The 21,099-nt window shown below is 38.7% G+C and overlaps 5 protein-coding genes across 6 annotated transcripts; 4 read left to right on the top strand and 1 right to left on the bottom strand.

Moving 5' to 3' along the window:
• Window positions 1-1,271: 1,271 nt before the first annotated feature.
• LOC145889188 (uncharacterized) lies at window positions 1,272-10,379 on the top strand. Of its 2 annotated transcripts, none has more exons than XM_082980088.1 (14): window positions 1,272-1,451; window positions 1,515-1,670; window positions 1,918-2,100; window positions 2,165-2,392; window positions 3,064-3,207; window positions 3,617-3,724; window positions 3,908-3,991; window positions 4,644-4,796; window positions 4,923-5,012; window positions 5,222-5,341; window positions 5,406-6,082; window positions 6,611-6,842; window positions 8,800-9,315; window positions 9,511-10,379. In XM_082980088.1, the coding sequence occupies exons 1-14, from the start codon at window positions 1,391-1,393 to the stop codon at window positions 9,810-9,812; spliced, it is 3,054 nt and encodes a 1,017-aa protein (XP_082836214.1). In that variant the 5' UTR covers window positions 1,272-1,390; the 3' UTR covers window positions 9,813-10,379. The 2 variants fall into 2 exon arrangements, with proteins under 2 accessions (XP_082836214.1, XP_082836213.1); XM_082980087.1 differs by having other exon boundaries at window positions 3,599-3,724.
• Window positions 10,380-11,077: 698 nt separating this feature from the next.
• Window positions 11,078-11,519, top strand: LOC145888355 (small nuclear ribonucleoprotein Sm D2-like). The gene has a single exon (XM_082979088.1). The coding sequence runs from the start codon at window positions 11,150-11,152 to the stop codon at window positions 11,507-11,509; it is 360 nt and encodes a 119-aa protein (XP_082835214.1). The 5' UTR covers window positions 11,078-11,149; the 3' UTR covers window positions 11,510-11,519.
• Window positions 11,520-11,760: 241 nt separating this feature from the next.
• Window positions 11,761-14,619, top strand: LOC145888354 (polyribonucleotide 5'-hydroxyl-kinase Clp1-like). Its single transcript, XM_082979087.1, has 9 exons — window positions 11,761-11,968; window positions 12,027-12,126; window positions 12,394-12,530; window positions 12,723-12,870; window positions 13,062-13,174; window positions 13,294-13,487; window positions 13,794-13,967; window positions 14,084-14,250; window positions 14,338-14,619. Exons 1-9 carry the CDS (start codon window positions 11,790-11,792, stop codon window positions 14,425-14,427), a joined length of 1,302 nt encoding a protein of 433 aa, XP_082835213.1. The 5' UTR covers window positions 11,761-11,789; the 3' UTR covers window positions 14,428-14,619.
• Window positions 14,620-15,167: 548 nt separating this feature from the next.
• LOC145888597 (uncharacterized) lies at window positions 15,168-18,083 on the top strand. The gene is made up of 3 exons (XM_082979374.1): window positions 15,168-15,338; window positions 15,470-17,245; window positions 17,391-18,083. Exons 2-3 carry the CDS (start codon window positions 15,734-15,736, stop codon window positions 17,601-17,603), a joined length of 1,725 nt encoding a protein of 574 aa, XP_082835500.1. The 5' UTR covers window positions 15,168-15,338; window positions 15,470-15,733; the 3' UTR covers window positions 17,604-18,083.
• Window positions 18,084-18,225: 142 nt separating this feature from the next.
• LOC145888598 (uncharacterized) lies at window positions 18,226-20,543 on the bottom strand. Its single transcript, XM_082979376.1, has 7 exons — window positions 20,379-20,543; window positions 20,233-20,306; window positions 20,048-20,160; window positions 19,367-19,532; window positions 19,105-19,310; window positions 18,783-18,970; window positions 18,226-18,634 (listed from the first exon to the last, which is right to left on the bottom strand). The coding sequence occupies exons 1-7, from the start codon at window positions 20,446-20,448 to the stop codon at window positions 18,486-18,488; spliced, it is 966 nt and encodes a 321-aa protein (XP_082835502.1). The 5' UTR covers window positions 20,449-20,543; the 3' UTR covers window positions 18,226-18,485.
• Window positions 20,544-21,099: the final 556 nt, after the last annotated feature.

The raw sequence follows: 21,099 nt of genomic DNA, 5'->3' as shown, positions 1-21,099 counted from the left end.
CATAATAATGAGAACACAAATAACTAATGTTTTTGTATTGAATACTTTGTTATACATCATTTAGTTTCGTCATTAATACAACCTACTGTAAGAGTCCGTGGCCAAGAGAATTTTGTTTGCGGCGTCTCGTACTATGCGAAGGACGCTAGCATTTAACGTTAAAAAAACACAATGGAACAAACTCCCACTCATTCAATAGGTAATTCATTTCCTGTGAAGAAAGGCTACGCAACACATAGGGCAGCACGATGGCTAATTGCACAAACAAACAGATCATCGACTTTACAAAATCTCAAATCACTGGTACGTTATAGACTTGCACTGCAGTCTGCAGCTTTAACTATATGACATTGCAGTGATAGCTGAATCATTGGATCATGATGTCCAGTCATGGGATATTGTCAAATGGCAGTAATTTCAACGTTAAATAAGTTTAAAAACTGCGTTTCAAGTAACAGCATGGATGGTTGGGAAACTAATCTTAACCCCGATGTTTTTTGCCATATAATACGAATTACCATTAGGTCTACCTACACCCATCAACCAAAGCCACGGCAGAAATGAAAAAGTTACTGCATGCTGCTTTATCCGCGGCATGTTAATCGAGCATCACGCATCATTTCAGCAGCGATTTTACTGCGGCTGCCATGTAGAAATTTTATAACCAACCACACACTTCACTACTTGTAGACAAAACGCACAATCAAACTTTGATTTTTAGTAGACAACAACTGCCAAAAAGTGGCGGCGCGGACAAACACGTTTGGAAACTGTGGTTGGATTGACGGATATTTCACGCCACACAACCATTGAAATTTGTTGCACAAAACTATTCATAGAGTGTGGTGTGATGTCGTAGTAGTTGATTCGTTGATTCGTCAAATCAGCAGGGAAACGTCATTCCACTGTGAAGGATGCGTGGACGTCTGACGCATTCGTTAACACTCAGGTTGTTATTCTTGCGTGTGGATCGCGTTCTATCTACTTGCGCGCTAGCGGGAATGCCAAGAACAACTGCTTCCCGGAGAGTTGCATCAGGGGCCACTTCAACGGCGAAACGCGTTCGATCAGGGAATTAACGAAACAACACGGGTAATGTCAATAAGTTGGAACAGAAAGGGGAGAGTGTCAGTGAGGTTTGCCTCGGAAAAGCAGCGCGGTGTAGGTTGAATGACACAGACAGACCAGTATATTGTGGGCGTGGGCCAACAGGCGTTTTGGCAACACATCAGCACGGTGTGGTTTTGTTTTAAAAGGTACCACAAGCAAAAACGTCGTTCACGAGTTTTTCCTGGTACGCAGAATTTTCTGTGTGGTTTATAAATAAAGTAGGCCCTGGTGAGTAGTGCGTTTACATTTGGAATGACAGAAACTTGGTGATAAACTGGAAATGGAGATGTCACAAAGAACTCTTGTCTGGAAAATAACGCTGTTCTTTCTTCTTGGAGTTTGTAAGTGCTGAAAAAATGAGTAAGTAACGCTATCTAAGAGATACTAACGGATTGCTGCTACAGGTTCTAACGCGGCTATGGGTTATTCGCAACACGGTAACAACTTAACTGCCTTTCAATCATGGTGTCACTGCGAATGCCTTGGTGGTGTACTGGCTACAGTCAAAACTGAAGAAGAAGCGGATAACTTAAACACAACAAACAATGCAGGATGGATAGGTAAGTGTTCCGTCCTGCCTATTCAAAAAATGACAGGACGTTTTTTGGTTAAAAACCAACAGGGAAAGGGAAGAACTGCAGTAATGTACAATATACGTGCACCAGAAATCCACAGGAGGATGCATATTGTATAGCGACTGTATGGGGCAACTTTGTCAAAAAAATTAATGTAAAATAATTACAAATAAATCTTCCTGATATCTTTTTTGAATTCAAAAGCAAAAAAAACTTAATGTTGATCCCACAGCTTTGTACCGCCTCCCGTTTATAAACCAACTTGTATGGATGGACGGTTCGGCCCGTGGCTCGTTTGAAACCGGAAAAGTTCACCAAGACAAGCCCTCGCGTTCTAAGCATTGCGTTTACGTCAACGGAACAACTTGGTTAACTGCAAACTGTTTTGAGCATCACAGTGCTGTTTGTCAAAATGGTAGGCTGGGTTTAAATTGCATTATTTGTGCTAACAAATTTTCAAATCATTTTGTTTTGAATAGTTTCGAATTCGACTTTGTCGGATTTGAAAGAAGAAGAGTGCTTTACCAACTGCACTGAATCGATTCCATCTCACAAACCACAAAAATCAACAAGCTATCTGACAAATCCGTCTTACGCAAGTACGGTTGGGCAAGAAATTACACGCGCTTTGGAAGCCACAAAATCCGTCATTTATTCTGAAACAACAAATCCTGTGAAAGTCGACACAACAACATTATTCCCCTCAGGTGAGGAACCAACCGCTAAAGTCAATTTAAACACGTTTATGGCCATCGATCTTGAAACAGATATGGCCAACAGAGCAAAATCGATCTTGAACAGCAAATGTCACAAATAAATAAATTAGTTCGGTCCAACTTTATTTCGTCGCAGACTCTGCAACAAACCGTTAGTTTATCCCGAGGGCCAGTGTTGCTGTAAAAAATCTTGATTACGTATATACAAAAATTACGAAATGAAATTTATTTTGATACGTACTTAGTTGATTGCTATTACACGAATATTACAACTTAATCTTTACTTATTGCGACGTTTGTGGCCAAGCTGCTTCTTTAACTAAAGCGTCGTGTCCACAGGAATTTTGGTTGTGGCAATGCGAAGATAGTCGAACAAAGTTGTGTTTCCAAGTCAGGTTACAATTCGCGGGCCAATAAAAATTAAATCGTGAGCCAAAATTGGACCACGCTGAACTAAATATTCGTGGTGTGGGCAGTCATCAAATGTCACTGGGAATCTGACTTGTATTAAAATGTCATGACATCACGGATTCCAACGTCCGATGTACGCGTATTAGATAATAGTTCCGATTTGCGTAAGAACGTGATTCAAACCCGCGCTTAATCATTCAAACCTGACCATTCATATCAAGAATGGTTTTGAAATACTGTCATTGTCACAGAAACATCTCAAGAAACTCCAACAACAACCAAAGACCTCACAACGTTTACTCAATTCTTTGTTTCGTCGGGAATTATGAGACAACCTCCGGCCACGATGCAATACTCAACGGCTACAGATTCCACGGAAGAAAGTACACTGACAGGTGGAATTGCATTATTTTAACAGCGCGAAATGGCTGGAACGTTGAAAAATTGATTTTTAAAAACATTGTTTTGAAAATAATTTTCAAGATAACCTTTATAAACTTAGGAACAAAAAAACAACACAATAAAGTCAAGTCGATTGACCACCACGCGGCAACATTGCCAAGTTATATGTTTGAAATTATTTGTGTGAATATATTAACTACTGAAAAAACATTATCCTTTTTTTTTGTGTACGTACATATATGGAAGTTTATCCAAAACGACGGTAAATACCAATGCCAATGGGCGCGACCACATTTAAAGCGTTAAACGCAGGTGTGCGCAGTCGTAGGCTAACAGCGGTCTCTTCATTACAATGGTTTAAGCACGACGTCAATGCTGTTACAGAAAATTTTCCTTCCGCAGCTCGAGCAACTCTAACGACGGCGACCCGTTTGACTACCACGCAAACACCACTGCCATCAAGCGAACATCCAACCACAAACCAGTATTCCACCGCAACATCAGCAGCAGGTAATTACGCCTCGTTGGGAGCGTGGTTAACTACTTGGAATTTTTCCCTTATGTTATTAATATATATTTTAATTGATGTCACATATTCGAAGAGACCATGTGCTGAACGCTAATCAAAATTCGCTTTAAAACAAGCCATGTTGCTCAACGTAACTTAAATGATAAACTATTGAATTTTTTTAGACCCAATCGTTTCGACCACTGTCACTTCCGCTTCCACGAATATGCCAACGCTGAGTGCTACTGACTCAGAATCCACTTCACAAGGTACAAAAGTGTTATCTTTATAAAATCGAGTGCTGGTTGTTATTTTGTTGTAATTGAAGCACTGCGTTGATTCAAACAACGAAGGTGGAGTATTTTTGTATATTTTGAAGCTGCTATAAAATTAGCAATTGTGATATGTGAAGAATTATTCTGTCGAACCGACTAAAGACGAACCGAATTTCTTTACTTTTGAACACAAAATTGAAAATGAAATCATTGTGCTACAACTTTGACCGGATAGTTTGTATGTTACGTTTGTTTAACAACCGAAAAACAATTCTAATTACCCAGTTTGGTTGTTACGCTACCAATTAAATATTAAATGCAAAAACTAAAGCAATACTTTAATTCAAATCAGTCTTGCGTCATACACGGGAAAGTCACCGATCACCGACATACTGTATATGCAAAGTCGTAAATCGCAGGTCACCTGCAATGCGTGACCTGCTGGGCGGTGACAAAATTAACCTGCAGTTGCGACTTGCCACGTCACTAGTAACGGTTTATCACGTATCTAAATGTAATGACGCATGAGTGAAACGTCAAATATGTATTCGAGTGTAAAAGTTCGACGTCCCGCTGACCCGTGACGCAGTGCATCGATTGGTAATTATCATTGCTGCAGTTTACGTACATGACATCTTTGTAACAGCGGCAACCCCGACAACATCACAAACAACTGTTGACGCGACAAGTTCTGCTACCACGCAAACCTCGCCGTCTACTTCCCAATCGACCAAATACATTAGTACGACCCAATATTCAACCAAAGAAGCCACAACATCACAGGAAACAACGTCAACAGGTAAATTTGCTTTAGTATACGATGTCGTGCACAGCGCAAAAACCTGGCGCTGAAATGCAAAAAAATACATAAAAACGGACAAAACGTAACACTATAAAAAATATTAAAATGTTCGACTGTTTGCAGCAACATCAAGAACCAGAAAAACTGCGACTACAGACACGCCCCCAAGTGTTGTGACGAGTGCCTCAACTTCCACCAAAGTTGCTATAAAAGGTACTTTACGTTGAACCTAAATTGGTCCCAGATTGCTTTCACAGCATAACATTGTTTGAATACACAACCGGTGTTTTCGCCTCTAGTTATACCAATATCCCACTATTTATATATTTCTGATATAATATTCTACTAGTTATGTCTTGTATGAAACGAAAATGTGAAAAGGCAGAAAATTAGCTTCACTTATGGATCTGTTGCGTGTTTAGAGACAACCCCAACAACAACAATAACAACAACAAAAACAACAACGACAACAACAAAAACAACAAAGTTTCCAACCACAAAAGCATTGACAGAAGTAATCTCTACGCAAGCGGTGACCACAAGTAGGATGTTTTGGAACAATCCATTGATTTAAAGCTTCGGCATATTAAAACTTAATTTTCTCAGGGAAGATTATAGAGAGCCCTTCTGAAGCAGCGTCCACTGTGAAAAAGATCGAAGAGGAGTTGTACAACCTTATTGAGCCTAATGCAACCATACCACCGAACGTGCAAGTTACGAGATTGACCGCCAAAGACAACAAGCAGTACAGCGCGGCGAAGCCACTGGCAGTCCTCTCGACGACGACTAAAGTCAACAAGTTGGTGCCGCAGGGTTTAGGAGAAAACGAGAATTTCGTGGCTGTGATGGCGCAAATCACCGATGACACGCAAATTTTGAAAACCCTTAGCAAAGCCAGCACGTACGCAAGCACTGGCTACCAGGACGAAGCGCTGGTGTTTAACGCGACGCCGATGCTCAGCATAACAGCACTGACTGAGTCTAAGAGAAAGCTGGCCGCTGCCGCATCCTTCGACTTTAACCTTACACAAGATCCCACACTAGACGCGTACGCGAGTGACAAGTCGTTCGACTTGTCGGACTTCTACAAAGACACGCAGTTGGTGCGCAAGCTTAGCTACGAATGTCGATACGTGGACGTTGAAAAGCATGTCCTGTCACTCGATGGATGCGTGAGCAACGTCCTTGACACCCGTGGTCACATACGCTGCGATTGCACTCACACCACCTCGTTTGCAGTGCTTCTGTCAGTCTCATCTTTTACACTTCCCGCCAGTGTAAAGGTAAGCTTTATGGTGTCGATGTCAAAAGTATTCTAGCAATTTTGGCAGATGATGTTCACTCATTATTATTACATAATTTTGATCGGTTTCGAAAAAAAGTCAGGCGCAGAGACATCATTAATAAACCAGGGTGGCATTATATTTACTTATTGGAAACACTCTTTTCTATAATGTATTATAAACTGGCCTAGATTGTTGCGAAATCTTTTAAGACATCTAATTGTGAGATATATAAATTCTTAAATTGGGTGTATTTGACGATTGTGCAACAAATCTTGGTCGGTCCCAGTAATCACTTTTTACAAAAAAATTTAGTGCCACGATCCCAAGATCAAAAGTTTCCAGTGGGAGAACTATACTTAAAATGAATATTTCAGATCTATACTTAAAATGAATATTTCTATTGTAAATTATATTTTTAAGCCTTAGTTTAACCTTATATGATTTGGAAAAACGTCACAAAAATAGGGAGCTTGCGAGGTAATTGAATGCACAGTTTCTTTTTATAAACAGAAACGTAATTTGCAGATTTTATCTTTCGTCACTGAGTCCATCTCAACGGTGTTCTTCATAGCAACGTTGGTTATCTTAGTAAGGCTTCGAAAGAGCATTCGCAACGACAGGACGGTCATTCAGATAAACCTCACCGCGGCACTTTTGCTTTTCCACATCTGCAATCTGTTCCACGACCCGGCCCAGCAACATGAAACATCGTGCGAAGCCATCGCCGTCCTCACCCATTACTTCATTTTAGCTTCAGGTGGGCCCAATGTAAAAACGATTTATTTCGATTTGCACAGACAAAACGGGAAAGCATAACAAGCAAATGACAATATATTTATGGACGCTTCGCTGTAAGGTTTTTCTGGATATTTTGTTCGTTTTGACCACACTCTACATGGCACCATTGTGGCTGATGTTTTTTTGTTGCCTGCTTGACAACTTCTTTTTACCTATTGATGTGTGTAACCATGACTACAAACGACGATAATAAATTTAATTGCTTTTAACCCTTTAAGCCCCACCAAGCCAATGTATTGGCTTTGGCCAGACAGCAGAGCGCCTTTTTTCTTTCGGGCATATCTCACGCTGTAGTGCGCGTAACGACTTGAGGTTTTTACCAACGGAAGGCGCAAGGGCTGTAGTTTCACATAAACATAACAAAGTGGTACCTTTGTATTTGAACTTTTTTGGTAAATTGTCATTGTTTGAAACCAAATTTTTGGAAAAATAAGCAGAAAATTTTTAGTGATGTCACTGCATACTTTGTCTAATAACTTATTATCTGTACGTTGTAACTAGAAATGATCTTCGTAAGAATTGTGGAGGAAGGTCTGACCTTTCCGATGGTGTATTTTTTTTTCGCTGTATGACGTCACAATGACTATATATTTACATGCAAATCCAGATGTATGGAAAAATTAGCCAAAAAATTTTTGGTATCATTGCATACCTTGCCTAATAACTTTTTATCTGTAAGTTGTACCTGGTAATGATCTGCATAAGAATTGTAGAGGAAGGTCTCACCTTTCTAATGGTGTGTTTTTTAGTATCCTATGACATCACAATGACTATATATTTACATGCAAATATGGAGATAACAATTTGTTTTGCTTTGTATTTACGTTGAACACAATTGAAACCAAACATTATTGACTAATGTGATAATCTCTAAAGCATAGCCAAATACATAAACCAACATTGAGTAATTCTTTCCTCTGCATAACAATAACCAATGGTTTTCGAAGGGTATATTCAAAACATATCCACAAAAAGTTCAATGATGGTGATTTGGTGATGTTACAGTTACCTCTGCAACATCCCTGGTGCATAATTTGGTATCAAAGCATCATATATATATGGAATTCATACAAATATGCAATTCATATATTCATGCAATTTGTTCAAGAATCAAACAGTTGTGGGCGTGGCTGTGGGCGTCATCCAGTAAATGGGGTAGCTTCAATTTCATACAACTGATTTTTTCCTTGTCTTTTTTATACATTGTCTCTATTATTTCATGGAAAAGCTTTATATGCACTGACAGAAGGCTTGTCTATTTAATTATCAATATATATTGATGTTATGCCTTTTTTTCACCAACTTGCTGACATACACTACCAGTTGAACACATAAAGAAACAAACAAAAATTTTTTTTTTAGAAGTGCTGTCAAATTTATCTGCTATCAGTTAGCAAACGTCTGAGCTGTGTAACAAAGCTTACAAGCCTTTTTACAAGCAACAACTAACAATATATATGTAACTTATACCAAAATAACTCTCTAAAATTTCAGTTTACTAGACAGTACCGTCGCTCAAAAATTTCAAATGTAGCGATCCGTTTTTTTCGCTTCATTGCGTCTTGCTGTTCACATGGATTCAGGCAACAGTCGAATTATTTTAAAATTCGCACAATTTCGGGAGTTATGGACGTTTTTATAAAGGGTACTATGGCTTGAAAGCTGTTTTAGTAGGGGTGGTTGTATTTTTAGCTATAACTACACGAAAACATGGAGTTATTGAACTGGAAAAGTGATGATTGTGTAGAGTATGAATTTTCCTATCATTTTTGTGTTGAAATTTTTAGTCTAGCGTTTGTAGAAATAAAGTTATAGGTACCTGAACTTACGCAAAATTTTTTTTCAAAAATTTTTAATTTTTAAAAAGTGATTGCGGGGCTTAAAGGGTTAAACAAGGCTAAATTTCTATTTTCCAGCTGCGTGGATGCTGCTGGAGGGCGCTATATTGGCTCGCAAAACGATCGGCGGCGCGATGGACAGCAGAGTGACAACAAAAGCCAAAATTGTTCGATACGCAGTCGGCTGGGGAATCCCCGCTGTTGTGGTGTTCATAGCCGCCGTGGCAGGATTTTTGACCGACTCCTACATGCAGCAAAACCCGCTCTATCAATCAAACGTTGGCGCGAATCGCAACATCCCGAAGTACACCCAGTGCTGGTTGAGTAGAGAAAGCGGCGCCCTGATTGGGGCAGTTTTGGTGCCCGTGATGCTGGTACTTTTTGCCAACGCGGTGATTATCAGCAAAATGGGTTGTTTCGTTTACAAGATGAGTCAGCGCTCGGAAAACTTTAAGCCCGTTCACCAACGCAGCAACAGCTCGGCGGGAACTAAGCAGCCTGTTTTGGATATGAACCACTTGTTGGCCTCCATTAAGGCCGTGGCCTTCCTTATCCCTACGTTGGGTCTTCCTTGGTTATTTGGGGTACTAGCAGGTAAACATACTGAATACAGTCGAATTCTAACAAAACATATACAACAACACTTAGATGGTCAATTAATTAACTTGACTGGGCAATTATAGCATACAACTTATTAACCTGTCTGGAAAGCGTATCGCCTATATACGCTAAAAGGCCAATTATAATTGGCGCATATATGATTGCACTCGAAAAAATGAAAATTTTTAGGAGTAAACAACTATGAGGCATCAGTGACCTTCATGTACCTGAATAGCATCGTCAACGGCCTACAAGGAGTCATGGTCTTCGTTATCTATTGCATTTTGGGACGGGAAGTGCGCAATGCCATGAAGAGCAAGTGGCACCAGGTTCGCGCGACTTCGCAACAAAACTTTTCTGAATCGAAAAGTCACTCCAGCATCAAGAAGGATTCCACGCTGCAGAAAAACAGCAAGACAGCGGATACAGACCGTATCTTCGGAATACATCAATCGACGCAGGGAAAATTTGTTGAACTACCACGATACTGACAACTGGAGCCAGTATAACCTTTTGAGCGCTGCATCCTGAAAACTTGATAACGCAACACATTTTGAGCGTTGCTTGCAGACTGTAGTGTCAAAAAAACATTTGAACGGTTTTGGCTCAAATGACTGGAGTGGATATATATTTGTATATGTCGAGCGCTGTCGGGATTGTTACCTTTGCGCAGGGTCTTGTTAGTTAGATATTGCAAAACCAATCAACTTTCGAATCTAAAAAGCATTCCTACAAAATATGCAAAAATAAGAATAAAACGTTTTTCTGCCTATTGTATGTTTTGTTTTGTGTTTAATAACAATATGTGCTTCGGGTGCACAAAAAAACAGTAAAATAATGTTATTTGACATTCGACCAATAGCTTCTCAATGTCGATTTTGTCTAAACGTTATTATCACATTTATCAGGGTTTTGCCTGTGACGATACTTTTTCAAAAGTAAGTTTGCTATTTAATATTATGCCTGTGTACAATGATACAGCAAAAATGATGTGCTTTTCAGTGCGGATCTGTCTTTGTACATATTTCACAACGTTGTAGCCTACAAATTATTTGTCTTCACCGATGTTATTTGTGACTTCATCTGTTGTCATTGTTATTAAAATGGTATGGAGAAAAACCCTTAAGGTAATCAAGTCAGGTGCCAATGTTGGGCCATGTAAAGGTGATTATCTCACGGAGAATTACCCTCTGCCGTCGGATCGCAGCCAATTGCACTTGGAGGCGAGGGGTTGCAACCGGTCGTATCACATGTGGGATAGCCACCTGGCCGTGATGGTCAAAGCAAAACCCATCACAACCGAAATGCCAAGTCGGTTCACAGGACGTTTCTTGTTGTTGGCCGATCGCACATGAATGTGGTGGGAGATGTGAGGCGGGCCGAAGTGCCGAAAATACCTTAGCAATCTAGGTACAGTATTTGGCTTTAAAATTTAGAAGTTGCCTGCTTATGACGTAATATTTGCACATAAACGTTTTGACAAAAATGGAAAAATTTATAGGTTGCTATTTTATATTAGTTTTTATTTATAAAGTTCTTTCGACTGCAAAATATTTGAAACCATTAAATTCATTTCACTTAATTTTGCCACCAAGTGGTCACATAAATGCCGGCGCGCATGTTCGCTTTGTAAACGTATATGTGCAAGAAGTGGAACTTGAATTGTTAGTATAGCCATATTAAGCAAGAATAACAAAAAAAATAACAAACCATTTCGACTCTACTACGTAAGTTACCAATTTATTTTAACATATTTTGCTTGTTTTATTGTGACTAGGAATATATATTCCAATTTACACAATTTTTAAACTATCAAAAATAGTTCATCATGTCATTGCAAAGCAAACCAAAAAGCGAACTTACTTCAGAAGAACTGGAACAGTTGGAAAAGGAGGAATTCCAAACTGGTCCCTTGTCAGTTCTGACCGATTCAGTAAAAAACAATACTCAAATATTGATCAATTGCCGAAACAACCGAAAGCTGTTGGCCAGAGTGAAAGCATTTGACCGCCATTGTAACATGGTGCTTGAAAATGTAAAAGAGATGTGGACTGAAACACCCAAGAGTGGAAAGGGCAAGAAGAAACAGCAACCAGTCAATCGAGATCGATTCATTAGCAAAATGTTTTTGCGTGGTGACTCTGTGATCATTGTGCTTAAAAATCCACTTGCTTCTACTGAGAAATAACTGAAAAGAAAACTGCTGGCTGTGGCTACATAAAATCTTGCAATCCAAAAATAAACGATTTTTACACTTGCATGTTGGTTTTCTCACTACATGTTATGTTTTGTGTCACGAAGCAAGCTGTGGTTTTCCCAATTATGTAATGCTACATTTTCAAAAATGTGTTTTTGCAATGCTTTGTGGCAGTTTGTTGTCAACAACTCGCAATGTGCATTGTTTGTAAAATAATGTTTTTTGCCTTGTAGAAGTGTATGATAATTTCAATTAACCGACTCGCTAAACAATGGCGACCACTTCCACTGTTAAACCGGAGGATAAAGGTATTGATCTCACTCAAACATCTGATTACAAATTGGAACGGGATAATGAACTAAGGTTTGAAGTCGAAACACATGCTCGAGTTAAACTCGATCTAATTGATGGCAGTGCTGAAGTATTTGGAACAGAACTAGTACGATCCAGGTTGGTATGTGATTATTTGCAAATTACGAAAATTCACTGCTGTGGTTTTCACCCTCAGGTCATACATTTTTGAATCTGGAGCCAAGATTGCAGTATTTACATGGTTTGGATGTTCCCTCAGACTTACCGGGAAAGTTGAAGCAGCCTATGTTTCAAAGGTATTTGCGTGTTACTACTTTACAGTTTCTCCTGTTTATTAGAAATATAGATTCCCACTGTCCACTTTGTTTGGTCTTGGATTTGTAGCACTACTTGTAAAAAATGATTGCTAAGATTGGCTTATTGGGTTATTGCACAATCATCCAAGACATCTATCTGTGAGAATATATATATTTTGCACAAAACAAGTGAAAATATTTAGGACAAAAATCAAACCTGTACATTTATTAGACAATTTATTATGTAATTAAAACATTTGACTGTAGGATACTCCGATGGTAATTTATCTCAACACTCAATGTGCTATTGAGCAAATGAGAAAAAGTGCAGAACAGAAAGATACTCGTGGGCCTCGAATTTTGGTATGTGGACCACAGGACGTTGGCAAAAGTACTTTGGGAAGGTAGGGTTAGCTTGTTTTTTTTTGCCAGACAAATATAAAATATTACATTAATTTCACCTGCCAGTATTTCACTTAAGAAATATATCCATACAGTTTGTGTGTGCATCTTATAGAAAATAAGGCTAATAGGTGCTTTTCTGTAACAAATTGCCATATTGCCTGACACTATGACATTAAATATTGTCTTACAAGGTTGCTGGTCAATTATGCTGTGCGTCTTGGCCGAAAGCCTACGCTCATTGACTTGGATGTGGGGCAGGGTGGGGTTTCAATTCCAGGTACTGTGGGTGCATTAACAGTGGAGAGACCTGCAGACCCAGTGGATGGCTTTGATTTGAAGGTCAGTGACTGCAGTGTCTATAAAATCAGGGCTTTTCAATTGGGGGAATCACTAGATGAGTTTTATGAATCAAATATAGGTTGTATCAATCTTATGTGATACATGATACATGTTGAACTTTATATTCTTTCTGTTTGGATTGCTAGTTCTGCTTCAGATCTTTGCAAAGACACTTTATTGTGCATTTGCAGGTTCCTGTTGTTTATCATTTCGGCCACACTTCACCAAACGGCAACATTAAACTTTATGAAGTTTTGATTTCCAGACTGGCTGATGTATTCAATGCCAAGTGTGATTTTAACAGGTCAGCACATATCCCACTAAAATCAGTTACACAAGGTTAGATCGTTTTTTTTTGCCATACTAGGTTGTACTATTTTTCTGTCATACAAATATTTTTTATCGGAAATAAATATGTTACAGACAAGTGAAATACAGTGGATGTGTCATTAACACCTGTGGTTGGGTCAAGGGTCAAGGCTACCAATGTATTCTACATACTGCACAATCGTTTGAAGCAGATGTTGTTCTTGTTCTGGACAGTGAGCGCTTGTACAATGACTTGAAAAGAGACCTTCCTGATTTTGTAAACATTGTCTTACAACCCAAGTCACCAGGTAAAAGACTAGTAATGCTGTCAAACCTGAAAACATTGCCATGGGCACCTGGGAGAAGGCAACAATCTCCTGGAAAACTACCACTAACACATACTTGTCAGATTGGAGAAGTGGAATCACATAGAAAAATAAAATTTTATCCCAGCCCCTAATTTTTTCTGCTGACAGCCATGAATTATTTCTATGATTAGGAGATATTTTCTGTTTGTAGCAGCACCATAACAACTATACAGTTTTTGTTTTGCTATATTAATTGTTGGAATCCATGAACAAACTTCATTTAACTTCATTCTTTATACCTGACAGGTGTTGTTGAAAGGACGAGGGATATGAGAAGAGATGCAAGGGAAGAAAAAACAAAAGAATACTTTTATGGACCCAGAAAGATTTACTTCCCACATGCTTTTGATATAAGCTTTAGCGAGGTCCAAATATTTAAAATTGGTGCGCCTGCTCTTCCAGACTCCTGCCTACCTCTTGGTAACTAATTTTTCTTATAAGTTGTGAAAAAAACATCCATAAATAGCCTAGATGTGGGCTAGGAACTTCTCACAACTCATTTATTGTCAAAAGCTCTTGTTTTCTTTATTCTAAAGGCATGGAGAAAGAAGATACACAAACAAAATTGGTCCCAGTAGCCCCGGGCATTGATCTTGTTCATCATATACTCAGTTTGAGCATGGCAGAATCTTTGGAGGAAAATTTAGTTGAGACTAACGTTGCTGGCTTTGTTGTTGTAACCAATGTTGATACCGAGAAACAGGTCAGTAGTTTCAGTTATTTGCTTTTTTCAAGCAATAATTCACTGATGAGCACGTTGATAACCTCCATGATACCTTTGTACCGATAGGTTTTCAGTGTTCTCTCGCCGGCTCCAAGACCTTTGCCGAGAAATTACTTCCTTATTATGGACTTGCGATTTATCGACATACACAAGTGAATGTGGTACGAGATCACGGCAGTTGGAAACAAAACTGTTGTTCCATACTCTTTTCCCGGGCTGCGTGCTGATAATTTAACGAGGAAATTCAACATGCTGAATGCAGTGAGATCGTGTCACATGAGGAAATGGGCTCAACCATCTGTTTTCGAATTTTTCGGTCAAACATGGCAGTTTTCGGTGGTTTGTGCTGTCTGGTTGTTGAAACTGTTTCGCAAGCCGAGTCACAAGTATGATGACTCATGAATAAATTGAGTTTTGTAGGCGAAAGGTTTGTGTGCTTGTGTGATGAAACAACGTGTAAGGTTTACCAAAAACACCGGTCCACAATTCTACAGTTGGAAGTTTACAAAGCATCTGATTTAGTTATTTCCGTCTGAGCCTTCTAGAAATATCGAGTTCCGTATGGTGTTGAGCAAAAATAGATAATTCACGTGACGCGACACGACTACATCGGTCTGTCTAGTTCTAGAGTACGGCGGAACGAAACTAAAACACTTCAAATTTGTTGCCGCATTGGGAAATAGAATGTTTTTTTTAGCCTAACGGTCTTATCGGTAAGGCTAATTCGAGTATCAAACTGTTTACTTACGTTAGTGTAATCGTGCCAAGCCACACGCACAAAGCGTAGAAAAAGGATGATGCAATAGTACGCGCGCGCAGCTGAGGCAACTTCCCAAATTGATTGTCGCGTCATAAAGAAAGAATTGAAAAAAGAGGAATCACGTGATTGCTCCCACGCAAGTGGCAAGTTGCCGAAGGCTGGGCTCGACTGGTCATTTTACAACAGAACCAACGTAATCAACAGCGAAACTAAACTATTGTATGTCAGTCTCAATGAGCAACTTTATGTAAAAATATGTCGTACATTGTACAAACAGCGACAAATTTCGAAAACCTGCATTCGAAAGGTAAGAAGAATATTTCAATTTTAAGTGTTAATTAAAGTTACATTTTGAGGTTTGTAAATGGATTTGTGGAGTTGTTTTTACAAAACATAGCCGCGTACAAGCAATGTGTTAACGGAAGTACTATTATTTAGATTTGTGCCTACTGAAAGAAGAACAGAAATTTGGAATCCTTTATTGTTGTATCTTTGTTGCTTGGGTGATCGATTTAGCCCACAAGCTCCTTGACTATCGTTTGATGAATTTACCAGCCACAGTGGTTGAACCTTCAATTTTCACTGAAAAGCATTCGGACAATTTTTTGCGAATTACTCCCTCCCAAGCTTGGACATGGTTTGCTTTTAGGAAGCCACCGAGCCATCGTTACATGAAAACAATTCCTTTTATGCAAAAGAGCAATGTCGAGTGATAGCACCAACTCCAAGTGGCTAAGTTGGTTTAGTCCTGTTAGTCTAGCAAAAACTGATGTATCTACCGTTAATGTTGCCAGTCCCGCAACAACACTGTCAAGGGTGTGCTCGAAACCATTGGATATTAAAAGCAGTTCGCTAAAAGACAAAATTGGATCCTATTTTGGAATACAAAGCTCGGTTACTGTCAAAAATTTCCTGCCCCTGCAAAGATTGGATAGTACTGGGAATCAAGAGCAAGACCACCAACCAAGGTTTTCATATCCACCATACAAAGGCAAAGTAATTGGATCTTGCCTGGAAAGCAAAAATTGTCTTCAAGTTTGTGGACAAATTTCCGAAAAAACTTCAGTGAGCCCCCCAAGTCGGTGGCAGTACAACTGTGAAAGTGTTAAGTTAGGGGGATTTTGGAGCACACTTTCTGGACCTGTTTGTAAAGCTGCCTCAAGATTTGCCTCATTGCCCACAAACCTCGATAAAACTGAGGGCATTGTGGACAGTATGTCAAACCAACCTAAGAAAATAACGCCTTTGTTACCTAAAGCTTCCACAGAAAACAATAAACGTTATCTTCAACAACAGATAACAAGTAAAACAATGGTTTTTAACTATTGCCCTAATGGAATATCTTCAACAAAATGTCCGGTTCCTGATTCCAGTTGCAGTGAAATTCAGATCATGAGCACAGAATGCTTTAATGAAGTTCAATCTCATAATGCTTTAGTGGCTAAAGACCATCAATCAACGAATGAAAACAGTGATACAGCTTCAGACTGTTGTTCTGTGAGTGGTTGCTCAGATATTGATTCTTCTTCAGTTTATGACTCTGCCTCAGACACGGAGGATACGTCGGACTCCGATTTTGATGATTACGCCCAAGCAAGTTGCCATAGTCAGCCAACTAGTGATACTGACTCTGAAGATTTAACACCTTGGGATAAACTTACGATTAGTCGCAGGCCGTGGACACAGAAAAGGGCTAAAAAGGCAGGAGAGAGACATTTTCCTGTAAAACCATCACATGAACAATGCCCTGAGGACAGCCACACAAAAACAGGAGAACCACAACGCAATGAAATGATTCCGGATGACTTTACAAATGATAGCGTCTTCACTGAAGTAAATAATAGTTGTGATTTGCCTTTTGAGGTCACTGTGAAACGACCAGTATGCTCGAACTCTCACATTTCTTTCATCCTTGGATGTTCAAATGAAGAATCTGATTCTGATGCTGAGCTTTCGTGGGATGAACAAAGCTGGGGTAACTCTAGAACATCTTCATTTTCAGAAGACTGCAGCAGAGCAGACCCAACTTTTGTTGTTGAGAATCCCTGCAAAATCTGGGAATTATTTGAAAGGTTTCATGAGCCTTTGACCAAGTTGGTATGTGGTTATGATACACCACAAAAAAATATAGACACTGTAGTTGTGAAAACACCTGCAATTCAACCAAAGATGAAATATGAAAAAGCTGCAGTGCAACCAAGACAACCAACCAAGGTAAAATACATATATAAAGATATATACATTGTTTTTTATTGGAAACTCCTTACACAGCATAACCAGAAAAAAACATTTGCTTTTTTGTTTGTCATTACATTTATTAGTTTTCAAACTTTTTTTTAACTCAAAGTTTTATAAACAGGTTCGCTTTTCTGACCAAGTGGTAGTGCATCCTATGGTGGCATGGGCCTTTGCATACAAACAATCTAGAAAGGGCAAGTGGGAATGCTATGCACGCGATCGTGACCGCTTTCGAACGAGAGCAAACGGGATCCGAGACAAAATAGGATGGTGTCTTTCACCTCACCACCGACAGCATGTATGGAAATCACGCTATGAAGATCTTTACCTTTAAATCCTGTTGTTTGTTTTGTGCTGCAATGAACGTTTTATGCTGTTTTGCAGACATTCGACTTTGCACCGTGCAGTGTTCATGTGAATTTTATTGAATGTTGTTGGCACAAAGTTTGTGCATATATGTTTTAAGTTGAACTTGCAGACTGCGTTTCTCGCACTGCAAAAACATTTATTTTTATCCCTTTTTTCACACCCAGTTCCGTGCAAAAATTTTCTTTTCTATGCATATGGCCCTGTCCTAAAAGATTTATAGTTTATTGTATTTACATAGGGAACATAACAGGCTAAGGAGGTTTCTTGTTCTTATAATCTGAACCCAACTTTGTTTAAAACTGAAATTTGCAACAGTCTTTACAGTGCAATGTATAAAAAACTTTGTACCCAAATCTGACGGAGTATGGAACATAGAAATTTTATTTACTGAAATGGGTGATTTTTACATGCAAAGGGTTCGTCAATTACATTTTTTGAGCTGGTATGTTTTGGATTTAAGTGTTGCAAATTTAGGTTGGTAGTTGAGGCACATGAATGTGTTTGCAGTAATTCTTTACTTCTTGCCTGTGCCATAGAAAGTTTGCAACAAATCAGTGGAATGTGATATCAGTGTACTTTTAAATGCAGCAAAAAAATAAGGTAAGCAGAACGCGAAAAATAGCGGCTTGTCCTAAGTTGGAAAAAAGTATTTCTTGGTGAAGGTTTAGGATTACAATTAAACACATATAACGAATGCTAAACATCTCATCGCACAGTATGATATCAAAAATAAAACGTTTTGCACATAAGTAAGCCCTGAATAAAAAAAAAGTTGCACATTGCTCAAAATTACTGGGGACGTAGCGGAATGCGAAACCACACAAAACGCCTGCGCAAAAGTATTTTGCTAGTTGGCACCAATATTCAGCCTATTTAACTCTTGAACGATGCTATCAGCTATTGAAAGCACTTCGAAAGGTTCATGTTCCGCAATTTCGTCAGCATGTGGAAGGGAATTGGTGATCCAGAACTTATCCAGCAACAGACCTGGACTGCCTGCCACATGTGAATAAGATAAAATAACTGCCCTTACAGCATCATTCAGCTGTGGACAGCCCTAAATAACCCCAAATGTTTTTTATGCGGTCAGTCCAACTTAAAAGTAAAAACAACTCCGTTTGGACATGTGATTTAAGTGACTTACTGCTGTTTACAAAGCTTTTCCAAGAATTATTCGGGAAAACAGCGTGAACCACGAACACGCTAATCTTGGACGCTCCACTTTTTCTCAGCTCTTCAATGCATTGTTTTATGGTGTTGCCTGTCATTATCAGGTCATCCACAATGACTACATTCTTGCCGACTGGGTCACCATCAACGATGCTGACCTTTCTATTGCAAAACAGTTTTTCTAGACCAGCCTGTAATGCTTCATTATTAGTGGCTAACTGAAGCATAAAAATTAACAAGCAAGAACAAGAGGTAGATAGTTGTATACAGGAAAGTTTAGAATGAACTATGTTTACCTTGAATCCCCGTCACGGACTTTTAGACATCTGATTGTGGGATATTCAGAGAAAAATGAGCTGAAACGTTTGTTTGCCCCAGGGTCAGGAAACGCAATCGAAACTTGTTCATTGCACTTTTCTTGATACTTCTTGAGAACTTCGAGAAAGCAAGGCATTGCAGAAGACAAAAGTGGAATGATATTGTCGGTGAAGTAAAATCTTTCCTGACAATATAATTATATGACGCACTGAATAGGAGAATGCATTATTTTGATGGTACCTGCAGAGCATGAATGTCGAATATCATCAAATGAGCTGGTCCCATTGCTGAAAGAGGTGTGGATGACAAAATGCGAGCCATTGTTGAAGCAGTTGCTATTTGTCCCTCTGTGTCAACTCTTTCCATGGTTCCAGTTGGAAAGTATGGAAGGATGAATGTCAAAGATCTGTATATTAACAAAATGATATACCTTGATTATTTCAACATACACTTCACCAAAAACTGATTGCAACACAAAACCACAATATACATGTTAGCATTATTTCTTTTGGCAGATATGCAAAAACCACATTTAAATCAATATCAAAATTTAATGGTTATATGCTGGCAAAACTGTAAATATCACAAAGGGTCAAAATGTTTAAAATATAATATTAAATGTTACTGGAACAACTTTGTGTCCATGCTTCTAGTTTTAGAATACATGTTTCGCTTTTTATTAAAGCATCTTCAGTTTAATAAAAAGCGAAACATGCATTCTACAACTAGAAGCGTGGACACAAATTTGTTCCAGTAACATTTAATATTGAATTGAAGGTTAACTTGTGTCACATGAAAGAAGTGCTGCTGGTTAGGTAGATTTCATGTAGTAAAACAATTGTCACATGAAAGAAGTGCTGCTGGTTAGGTAGATTTCATGTAGTAAAACAATTTATTGCTATTTAAAATATAATAACAAACCTAACAGAACACCGGGGTAGTGCATAAAGTAATGATATTTGCTCAAAAACAACTTCTGGTGCATGAAAGCTTCCCAGAAATATAACATGCTCCCCTACTGAGTTCTCCACCTTCTGCAATTAAAGGAAAATTATCATCGTTAATTGTGTTTATAGGCTAACATAGGCTATGTTATTATATCAAACCTTGATGAAAAGATTTGGATATCCATCTGGAAATTTGTTCCACATAACAACTTCGCGAACGATATCCAAAGACCCTAAACCGTTTGCAAACACGTTAAAAAACAAATCGTGAAGAATGTTACATCATATAGCTATTTTGCTCGTACCATTGCGTCTTGCAATCTCTGCAGCCAAACGTTCTGTAGAAGGATGACAATACAGAACGAAACGCGGCATTGTCAAACTGCATCCAACGAAAGTAAATAGGGTTTCTGTTTTCTAAAGCATCGTATCGCATTTCGGCAAACACAGCGAGGGTTTACTCTTGCCAAAAAAATTCCCATCCGAGGAACTACCGTATGTAAGTGACGTCACTTCTCCTTTCATCCTTGTTTCGCGGCGTTACGCCAGAATGGTTTTACTTTCACAGTATCTGCTGCGACTATAATTTACATGCAATCATAGATAGGTGCTACTACACCAGGACATAGCCAGGTCAAAAACCCTGAATGCGGATTATCCCATGTAAACCTGTTGGAACTGCAACATATTAACATGGGAATTTCCCATGTTTGTAACTAACCTTTCTGGTCATCAACTAACCACAAATCACATTAACTAACCACATATCGCATTAACTATAACCACTATTCGCATATTAACCAACCACTAATATTCACTAATAACTAACCCTCTCAACACTTTTATTGGACAATTTTATCTGCGAAATTAGCTTGAGACCAAATCTCGACAAATAAAATTTACTGGAATAAAAAATATTGTTAAATACCTGCTAAAAATACAAAATATAATTTTGACAAATTTAAACTAATAGGTAGACATTGTTAATGTAAACAATAATTTTATTTATATCTAATAGTTTTCCTA

The sequence above is a fragment of the Ascidia mentula genome, chromosome 2 (assembly GCF_947561715.1).
Source record: "Ascidia mentula chromosome 2, kaAscMent1.1, whole genome shotgun sequence".
In the NCBI taxonomy this organism is placed as follows: domain Eukaryota; kingdom Metazoa; phylum Chordata; class Ascidiacea; order Phlebobranchia; family Ascidiidae; genus Ascidia; species Ascidia mentula.
This window is presented reverse-complemented; position numbering and strand designations above follow the sequence as displayed.

Excerpts from the sequence above, each read along its gene's own strand:
- LOC145888598 (XM_082979376.1), bottom strand. The coding sequence starts at position 20,448 with ATGCCGCGTTTCGTTCTGTATTGTCATCCTTCTACAGAACGTTTGGCT. Across the intron at positions 20,307-20,378 it reads AGAGATTGCAAGACGCAATG|GGTCTTTGGATATCGTTCGC; the intron begins GTACGAGCAAAA and ends CAAACGGTTTAG. Across the intron at positions 20,161-20,232 it reads ATCCAAATCTTTTCATCAAG|AAGGTGGAGAACTCAGTAGG; the intron begins GTTTGATATAAT and ends CTTTAATTGCAG.
- LOC145888597 (XM_082979374.1), top strand. The coding sequence starts at position 15,734 with ATGTCGAGTGATAGCACCAACTCCAAGTGGCTAAGTTGGTTTAGTCCT. Across the intron at positions 17,246-17,390 it reads AACCAAGACAACCAACCAAG|GTTCGCTTTTCTGACCAAGT; the intron begins GTAAAATACATA and ends TTTTATAAACAG.
- LOC145888354 (XM_082979087.1), top strand. The coding sequence starts at position 11,790 with ATGGCGACCACTTCCACTGTTAAACCGGAGGATAAAGGTATTGATCTC. Across the intron at positions 11,969-12,026 it reads ACAGAACTAGTACGATCCAG|GTCATACATTTTTGAATCTG; the intron begins GTTGGTATGTGA and ends TTTCACCCTCAG. Across the intron at positions 13,175-13,293 it reads GCCAAGTGTGATTTTAACAG|ACAAGTGAAATACAGTGGAT; the intron begins GTCAGCACATAT and ends AATATGTTACAG.
- LOC145889188 (XM_082980087.1), top strand. The coding sequence starts at position 1,391 with ATGGAGATGTCACAAAGAACTCTTGTCTGGAAAATAACGCTGTTCTTT. Across the intron at positions 2,101-2,164 it reads CAGTGCTGTTTGTCAAAATG|TTTCGAATTCGACTTTGTCG; the intron begins GTAGGCTGGGTT and ends TGTTTTGAATAG. Across the intron at positions 3,208-3,598 it reads GGAAGAAAGTACACTGACAG|AAAATTTTCCTTCCGCAGCT; the intron begins GTGGAATTGCAT and ends ATGCTGTTACAG.
- LOC145888355 (XM_082979088.1), top strand. The coding sequence starts at position 11,150 with ATGTCATTGCAAAGCAAACCAAAAAGCGAACTTACTTCAGAAGAACTG.